The sequence below is a fragment of the Salmo salar genome, chromosome ssa10 (genome assembly GCF_905237065.1).
Source record: "Salmo salar chromosome ssa10, Ssal_v3.1, whole genome shotgun sequence".
NCBI classification, from domain to species: Eukaryota; Metazoa; Chordata; class Actinopteri; order Salmoniformes; family Salmonidae; genus Salmo; species Salmo salar.
In genome coordinates this window covers 123,726,136-123,736,135 of record NC_059451.1, presented here as the reverse complement: position 1 = coordinate 123,736,135, position 10,000 = coordinate 123,726,136, and the positions used below count along the sequence as shown (strand labels likewise).

Genomic DNA, 10,000 nt, shown 5'->3' with positions numbered 1-10,000 from the left:
CTTTCTGACTAAATTAAACCCACTTACCTGTCTGACTGTCTAAATTAAACCCATTTACCTTTCTGACTGTCTAAATTAAACCCATTTACCTTTCTGACTGTCTAAATTAAACCCACTTACCTTTCTGTCTAAATTAAACCCACTTACCTTTCTGTCTAAATTAAACCCACTTACCTTTCTGACTAAATAAAACCCACTTACCTTTCTGTCTAAATTAAACCCATTTACCTTTCTGTCTAAATAAAACCCACTTACCTTTCTGTCTAAATTAAACCCATTTAACTTTCTGTATAAATTAAACCCACTTACCTTTCTGTCTAAATTAAACCCACTTACCTTTCTGTCTAAATTAAACCCACTTACCTTTCTGACTAAATAAACCCCACTTACCTTTCTGTCTAAATTAAACCCATTTACCTTTCTGTCTAAATAAAACCCACTTACCTTTCTGACTAAATAAAACCCACTTACCTTTGTGTCTAAATTAAACCCACTTACCTTTCTGACTAAATAAAACCCACTTACCTTTCTGTCTAAATTAAACCCATTTACATTTCTGTCTAAATTAAACCCATTTACCTTTCTGTCTAAATTAAACCCATTTACATTTCTGTCTAAATTAAACCCACTTACCTTTCTGACTAAATAAAACCCATTTACCTGTCTGACTGTCTAAATTAAACCCATTTACCTTTCTGACTGTCTAAATTAAACCCACTTACCTTTCTGTCTAAATAAAACCCACTTACCTTTCTGTCTAAATTAAACCCATTTACCTTTCTGACTGTCTAAATTAAACCCATTTACCTTTCTGTCTAAATAAAACCCACTTACCTTTCTCTGTCTAAATAAAACCCACTTACCTTTCTGTCTAAATAAAACCCACTTACCTTTGACTGTCTAAATTAAACCCATTTACCTTTCTGTCTAAATAAAACCCACTTACCTTTCTGTCTAAATGAAACCCACTTACCTTTCTGTCTAAATAAAACCCACTTACCTTTCTGTCTAAATTAAACCCACTTACCTTTCTGACTAAATTAAACCCATTTACCTTTCTGACTGTCTAAATTAAACCCACTTACCTTTCTGACTAAATTAAACCCACTTACCTTTCTGACTGTCTAAATAAATATAGATTTATTAATGTAGATTAATATAGTTAAATGTAGTTTATGTTCTGTGTGTTCCCCTCAGCTCCTATCTGATCTCGATGTGTGTCGTCTAAATGTTGTGATAATGTTGTGATAACGTTGTGATAATGGTGTCTAAATGTTGTGATAACGTTGTGATAACGTTCTGTGTTCCAGATCCTACTTGACCCCGGTTCGCGATGAGGAGGCGGAGGCTCAGAGGAAGGCTCGCTCCAGACATGCCAGACAATCACGACGATCCACTCAGGTAGACCCACCTGCCTAGACATGTACATTTAACTATCCACTCAGGTAGGCCCACCTGCCTAGACATGTACATTTAACTATCCACTCAGGTAGGCCCACCTGCCTAGACATGTACATTTAACTACATTTAAGGCTGGCTCGCCAGACAGTTTTATTTGGTTTATTTCACCTTTATTTAACCAGGTAGGCCAGTTGAGAACAAGTCCTTTATTTAACCAGGTAGGCCAGTTGAGAACAGGTCCTTTATTTAACCAGGTAGGTTAGTTGAGAACAGGTCCTTTATTTAACCAGGTAGGTTAGTTGAGAACAAGTCCTTTATTTAACCAGGTAGGCCAGTTGAGAACAAGTCCTTTATTTAACCAGGTAGGCCAGTTGAGAACAGGTCCTTTATTTAACCAGGTAGGTTAGTTGAGAACAAGTCCTTTATTTAACCAGGTAGGCTAGTTGAGAACAAGTTCTCATTTACAACTGCGACCTGGCCAAGATAAAGCAAAGCAGTGTGACACAAACAACAACACAGAGTTACACATAAACAAACGTACAGTCAGTAACACAATAGATAAATCTATATACAGTGTGTGCAAACGTAGAAGAGTAGGGAGGTAAGGCGATAAATAGGCCATAGAGACGAAATAATTACAATTTAGCGTTAATACTGGAGTGATGGATGTGCAGATGATGATGTGCAAGTAGAGATACTGGGGTGCAAAAATAAAGAACAATTTGGGGATGAGGTAGTTGGGTGGGCTATTTACAGATGGGCTGTGTACAGGTGCAGTGATCGGTAAGCTGCTCTGACTGCTGATGCTTAAAGTTAGAGAGGGAGATATAAAGTTGAAGTCGGAAGTTTACATACACTTAGGTTGGAGTCATTAAAACTCGTTTTTCAACCACTCCACACATTTCTTGTTAACAAACTATAGTTTTGGCAAGTCGATTAGGACATCTACTTTATGCATGACACAAGTCATTTTCCAACAATTGTTACAAACAGACTATTTCACTTATAATTCACTGTATCACAATTCCAGTGGGTCAGAAGTTTACATACACTAAGTTGACTGTGCGGTTAAACAGCTTGGAAAATTCCAGAAAATGATGTCATGGCTTTAGAAGCTTCTGATAGGCTAATTGACATCATTTGAGTCAATTGGAGGTGTACCTGTGGATGTATTTCAAGGCCAACCTTCAAACTCAGTGCCTCTTTGCTTGACATCATGGGAAAATAAAAATAAATCAGCCAAGACCTCAGAAAAAATTGTAGACCTCCTGAAGTCTGGTTCGTCCTTGGGAGCAATTTCCAAACGCCTGAAGGTACCACATTCATCTGTACTAACAATAGTACGCAAGTATAAACACCATGGGACCACGTAGCCGTCATACCGCTCAGGAAGGAGACGCGTTCTGTCTCCTAGAGATGAACGTTCTTTGGTGATAAAAATGCAAATCAATCCCAGAACAACATCAAAGGACCTTGTGAAGATGTTGGAGGAAACATAGTGGTTAGAGCGTTGGATCGAATCCCCGAGCTGACAAGGTAAAAAACATCTGTCGTTCTCCCACCAGGACAAGGCAGTTAACCCACTGTTCCACGGTAGGCCGTCATTGAAAATAAGAATTTGTTCTTAACTGACTTGCCTAGTTAAATAAAGATTAAATGTGGCGTGACATTTTTCACATGCAAATAGCACTTTTCGGTAGTGCTCCTAGCTGACCATTCCATGAGAGAAGCATTTATTTTTCGACTTGAAGCAATGAGCTCAATCAGTCGTCCATGACAACAACATCATAAACAACAGAGTAGGCTAATAAGTCCTTACGTTTTGGGGTCTTGCTCAGGTCAAATCATTTGGATTATCTATTCTTCCATATTTCTTTAAGATCAAGGGGTATTAAATTAATTAGAAATACTGAAAATACTGACAGACTTTGTTTTTTAAATCTAAAGATATAATTTAAGCTTTCGTCACGGTAAAGGGTGGCTACTTTGAAGAATCTCAAATATTTTTTGATTTGTTTAACACTTTTTTGGTTACTACATGATTCCATATGTGTTATTTCATAGTTTTGATGTCTTCACTATTATTCTACAATGTAGAAAATAGTAAAAATAAAGAAAAACCCTTGAATGAGTAGGTGTGTCCAAACTTTGGACTGGTAACTGTATTATTATTTTTTTTGACTTGACTCCACCTGTTCTGCTTGGGACTCTGCTTGGGACTCTGCTTGGGACTCTGCTTGGGACTCTGCTTGGGACTCTGCTTGGGACTCTGCTTGGGACTCTGCTTGGGACTCTGCTTGGGACTCTGCTTGGGACTCGGACCTTGTGAATAATAGCGACCTGGTAAACTCGGATTTATCCTGCAATAGATGTCATTCAGTTGGTAATATTCATTTTTGTCTTTTTCTACTCCCTCTTAAGGAGAAAGTAATCTAAAAGTTACTGAAAGTAGTCAGATTACGTTACTATGTTTCCGTAGCCTAGTGGTTAGCGCGTTGGACTAGTAACCGAAAGGTTGCTGGATCGAATCCCAGAGCTGACAAGGTACAAATCTGTCGTTCTGCCCCCTGAACAAGGCAGTTAACCCCACTGTTCCCTGGTAGGCCGTCATTGTAAATAAGAATTTGTTCTTAACTGGCTTGCCTAGTTAAAATAAAGATTACATTTAAACATTTTAAATAATCAAAAAGTTACTGATTTAACATTTTGAAAGTAACATGACCAGTACTTTCTATCTGTTGTCCAATCAGGGCGTGACGCTCACAGACCTGCAGGAAGCTGACAAGACAATGAAGACAGCCCAGACGGACGAAGGGAGAGAGAAGACAAGGAAAGAGGCGGAGGAGGAGGCAGCTAATAAGAAGAGAGCAGAAGAAGGGGTGAGAGAGAGCAGTGTTTATACACTGCTCAAAAAAATAAAGGGAACACTTAAACAACACAATGTAACTCCAAGTCAATCACACTTCTGTGAAATCAAACTGTCCACTTAGGAAGCAACACTGATTGACAATAAATTTCACATGCTGTTGTGCAAATGGAATAGACAACAGGTGGAAACTATAGGCAATTAGCAAGACACCCCCAATAAAGGAGTGGTTCTTCAGGTGGGGACCACAGACCACTTCTCAGTTCCTATGCTTCCTGGCAGATTTTTTGGTCACTTGAATGCTGGCGGTGCTTTCACTCTAGTGGTAGCATGAGACGGAGTCTACAACCCACACAAGTGGCTCAGGTAGTGCAGCTCATCCAGGATGGCACATCAATGCGAGCTGTGGCAAGAAGGTTTGCTGTGTCTGTCAGCGTAGTGTCCAGAGCAGGGAGGCGCTACCAGGAGACAGGCCAGTACATCAGGAGACGTGGAGGAGGCCGTAGGAGGGCAACAACCCAGCAGCAGGACCGCTACCTCCGCCTTTGTGCAAGGAGGAGCAGGAGGAGCACTGCCAGAGCCCTGCAAAATGACCTCCAGCAGGCCACAAATGTGCATGTGTCTGCTCAAACGGTCAGAAACAGACTCCATGAGGGTGGTATGAGGGCCCGACGTCCACAGGTGGGGGTTGTGCTTACAGCCCAACACCGTGCAGGACGTTTGGCATTTGCCAGAGAACACCAAGATTGGCAAATTCGCCACTGGCGCCCTGTGCTCTTCACAGATGAAAGCAGGTTCACACTGAGCACGTGACAGACGTGACACAGTCTGGAGACGCCGTGGAGAACGTTCTGCTGCCTGCAACATCCTCCAGCATGACTGGTTTGGCGGTGGGTCAGTCATGGTGTGGGGTGGCATTTCTTTGGGGGGCCGCACAGCCCTCCATGTGCTCGCCAGAGGTAGCCTGACTGCCATTAGGTACCGAGATGAGATCCTCAGACCCCTTGTGAGACCATATGCTGGTGCGGTTGGCCCTGGGTTCCTCCTAATGCAAGACAATGCTAGACCTCATGTGGCTGGAGTGTGTCAGCAGTTCCTGCAAGAGGAAGGCATTGATGCTATGGACTGGCCCCCCCGTTCCCCAGACCTGAATCCAATTGAGCACATCTGGGACATCATGTCTCGCTCCATCCACCAACGCCACGTTGCACCACAGACTGTCCAGGAGTTGGCGGATGCTTTAGTCCAGGTCTGGGAGGAGAACCCTCAGGAGACCATCCGCCACCTCATCAGGAGCATGCCCAGGCGTTGTAGGGAGGTCATACAGGCACGTGGAGGCCACACACACTACTGAGCCTCATTTTGACTTGTTTTAAGGACATTACATCAAAGTTGGATCAGCCTGTAGTGTGGTTTTCCACTTTAATTTTGAGTGTGACTCCAAATCCAGACCTCCATGGGTTGATAAATTGGATTTCCATTGATTTATTTTTGTGTGATTTTTGTTGTCAGCACATTCAACTATGTAAAGAAAAAAGTATTTAATAAGATTATTTCTTTCATTCAGATCTAGGATGTGTTGTTTAAGTGTTCCCTTTATTTTTTTGAGCAGTGTATATTGTAATGTCAACGGCTTATGAGTGACGTCACCCACCACAGGACCTACTGTCGCCCTCGGCCAGGGGGCAACAGGCGGCCCCCGGGGACAAAACCGTCCCGTGGATGGTATTTCTTGCCCTCCCCAAGGTTGTTAAAAAAATATATATATACAAAAATAACTTGAGTTTAATTTAGGAAATCTGTTTCTAAGTATTCCCAGGAATAAAAGAGATGTAATCCAGGTATGAAATTATTGTTAATTTCAAATAACACTCTCTTTTTTTGGGGCTTATTTGTGGTCATCCACTCAGATAAATATCGGCCCGCGGCTGAATCTAGTTGCGTACCCTGGGATTTTCTTGGTCAGTGGTTTTGACGGTGCTGAGTTGTGTGGGTTAGTGATATTGACGGTGCTGAGTTGTGTGGGTTAGTGATATTGACGGTGCTGAGTTGTGTCTGTGTCGGTTGTGACTGTTACACCTATATGTTGGATGTGATAGCGACGGTAAAGAAATGTGTTTACACCCAAACAAGGGCACTGCGTTCACCCACCTCTGGCCTGCTGGCCCCCCTACCTCTGAGGAAGCACAGTTCCCGCTCAGCCCAGTCAAAACTGTTCGCTGCTCTGGCACCCCAATGGTGGAACAAGCTCCCTCACGACGCCAGGACAGCGGAGTCAATCACCACCTTCCGGAGACACCTGAAACCCCACCTCTTTAAGGAATACCTGGGATAGGATAAAGTAATCCTTCTAACCCCCCCCTTAAAAGATTTAGATGCACTATTGTAAAGTGGTTGTTCCACTGGATATCATAAGGTGAATGCACCAATTTGTAAGTCGCTCTGGATAAGAGCGTCTGCTAAATGACGTAAATGTTTATGTATTATGTTATGATTTGTATTATTATTATTGTCTCCAGGAGGTAAGCTGGAGGTCCCGTATCGCCAACCTGCAGAAGTCTGACCTGTTGGGGCTGACTCAGCCGGCTGGTACGTCTCGCCCTCCAACCTCCAGCCAGGAGACTAGTGGAGGGGAAAGTGAGAGCGACCGTATCGCCAGGGAGAGACGGAGGACCAGGAGGAGAGCTCAGAGGGCTGGAGAGGTGAGTCATAGCCATGCTTTATAACCAGGGGTTAGAACTGGTTCAGGGAACAGAACCAAAAACAGGAGGGGGGGAAAAAAACTACAAATGTTCAAGGAACAGAAACGGAACCAGGAACAAAAGTGATCTATACTGTTCCAGAACAGAACTCTTATTTTAAAAGCATGGGAAGTTGTTAATGTTATTTTAAGTTCTGGGATTTTTTTTTTGGGGTGCCATAAAAAATGCAACTAAGTGTCTATGCAAAACACTCCCTCTCTCACTCAGAAACTTGTTCCAGTGTCTGTGCTTGTTTAGGCTACCTTGTGACTACACTTGTGTGTCCATCATGCATCTAAACAACTAGCTGGCCGGATCCATCTGCACTGATTGGTCTAAACAACTAGCTGGCCGGTTACAATCTGTACTGATTGGTCTAAACAACTAGCTGGCCGGTTACCATCTGCACTGATTGGTTGAAATAGCTGGCCGGCTCCATCTGCACTGATTGGTCTAAACAACTAGCTGGCCGGCTCCATCTGCACTGATTGGTCTAAACAACTAGCTGGCCGGCTCCATCTGCACTGATTGGTCTAAACAACTAGCTGGCCGGCTCCATCTGCACTGATTGGTCTAAACAACTAGCTGGCCGGCTCCATCTGCACTGATTGGTCTAAACAACTAGCTGGCCAGCTCCATCTGCACTGATTGGTCTAAACAACTAGCTGGCCGGCTCCATCTGCACTGATTGGTCTAAACAACTAGCTGGCCGGCTCCATCTGCACTGATTGGTCTAAACAACTAGCTGGCCGGCTCCATCTGCACTGATTGGTCTAAACAACTAGCTGGCCTGCTCCATCTGCACTGATTGGTCTAAACAACTAGCTGGCCGGCTCCATCTGCACTGATTGGTCTAAACAACTAGCTGGCCTGCTCCATCTGCACTGATTGGTCTAAACAACTAGCTGGCCGGCTCCATCTGCACTGATTGGTCTAAGCAACTAGCTGGCCGGCTCCGTCTGCACTGATTGGTTAAAAATAGCTGGCCTGCTCCATCTGCACTGATTGGTCTAAACAACTAGCTGGCCGGCTCCATCTGCACTGATTGGTCTAAGCAACTAGCTGGCCGGCTCCATCTGCACTGATTGGTGAAGTCATTTAATGAGATAAGTGTAAACAACTGTTGATTTCACAGGTTAAAAAATGAACAGAAAAGAACTATATAAACCGGTACTTTTTGGGGGGGTTTGAACCGGTCCAGAACTTTATATTGCTGGTCAGAACAGTAGAACAGAACGATAAAAAGAATGGTTCTGTTCAGAACGAAACGATTGGTAAATAATGTCGGTTCCAACCGCTGTAACCCTATTAAAACCTTGCTCATAAGGATGACATCGGCATCATATATGGGCAGCAGGAAGCAGAGCAGTTAAGAGCGTTGGGCCAGTATCCAAAAGACGACTAGGTAAAATATCTCTCTGTTCCCTTGACCAAGGCTCATAACCCTCATTTCTCCTGCAAGGTGAGTTCATGAGCTAGTCCTGGTTATAACCTGTCATAGTCCTGTTTGTAACTGGTTACTAGATTATATCCTGGTAATAACCTGTCGTAATGAGGACATTGACATCCATAATGAGGGGTTATAAGGTTACTAGGTTTATATCCTGGTAATAACCTGTCGTAATGATGACATTGACATCCATATTGTGTTGACCTGCTGATGTCTGTGGTCCTGTAGAGCGATGACAACGAGCCCAGTGGAGAGGAGGGGTTTGGAGGCAGTGGGCACTCCAGCACCAGGTATGGATCTGACCTTTACACTTTGAACTGTCCTGTTTTCTGACTGTCTTAGTGAGTCATTATAATATCTCTGACCTGTTTCCTGACTGTCATTATAATATCTCTGACCTGTTTCCTGACTGTCATTATAATATCTCTGACCTGTTTCCTGACTGTCATTATAATATCTCTGACCTGTTTCCTGACTGTCATTATAATATCTCTGACCTGTTTCCTGACTGTCATTATAATATCTCTGACCTGTTTCCTGACTGTCATTATAATATCTCTGACCTGTTTCCTGACTGTCATTATAATATCTCTGACCTGTTTCCTGACTGTCATTATAATATCTCGGACCTGTTTCCTGACTCTCATTATAATATCTCGGACCTGTTTCCTGACTCTCATTATAATATCTCGGACCTGTTTCCTGACTGTCATTATAATATCTCGGACCTGTTTCCTGACTGTCATTATAATATCTCTGACCTGTTTCCTGACTGTCATTATAATATCTCTGACCTGTTTCCTGACTGTCATTATAATATCTCTGACCTGTTTCCTGACTGTCATTATAATATCTCTGACCTGTTTCCTGACTGTCATAGTAGTGAGTCATTATAATATCTCTGTCCTGTTTCCTGACTGTCATTATAATATCTCTGACCTGTTTCCTGACTGTCATTATAATATCTCTGACCTGTTTCCTGACTGTCATAGTAGTGAGTCATTATAATATCTCTGACCTGTTTCCTGACTGTCATTATAATATCTCTGTCCTGTTTCCTGACTGTCATTATAATATCTCGGACCTGTTTCCTGACTGTCATTATAATATCTCTGACCTGTTTCCTGTCAATATAATATCTCTGTCCTGTTTCCTGACTGTCATAGTAGTGAGTCATTATAATATCTCTGACCTGTTTCCTGACTGTCATTATAATATCTCTGACCTGTTTCCTGACTGTCATAGTAATGAGTCATTATAATATCTCTGACCTGTTTCCTGACTGTCATTATAATATCTCTGACCTGTTTCCTGACTGTCATAGTAATGAGTCATTATAATATCTCTGACCTGTTTCCTGACTGTCATTATAATATCTCTGACCTGTTTCCTGACTGTCATTATAATATCTCTGACCTGTTTCCTGACTGTCATTATAATATCTCTGTCCTGTTTCCCGACTGTCATTATAATATCTCTGACCTGTTTCCTGACTGTCATAGTAGTGAGTCATTATAATATCTCTGACCTGTTTCCTGACTG

General features: G+C 42.5%; 1 protein-coding gene across 4 annotated transcripts in view; it reads left to right on the top strand.

Moving 5' to 3' along the window:
* Positions 1–10,000, top strand: part of LOC106561824 (protein phosphatase 1 regulatory subunit 12A) — a 67,612-nt gene that overhangs the window by 51,958 nt on the left and 5,654 nt on the right. For all 4 annotated transcript variants that reach the window (XM_045688657.1, XM_045688656.1, XM_045688655.1 and 1 more), the window contains 4 exons: positions 1,311–1,401; positions 4,152–4,280; positions 6,787–6,969; positions 8,687–8,748. In XM_045688657.1, coding sequence (XP_045544613.1) covers positions 1,311–1,401; positions 4,152–4,280; positions 6,787–6,969; positions 8,687–8,748 — 465 coding nt within the window. The remainder of the gene's footprint in view (positions 1–1,310; positions 1,402–4,151; positions 4,281–6,786; positions 6,970–8,686; positions 8,749–10,000) is intronic.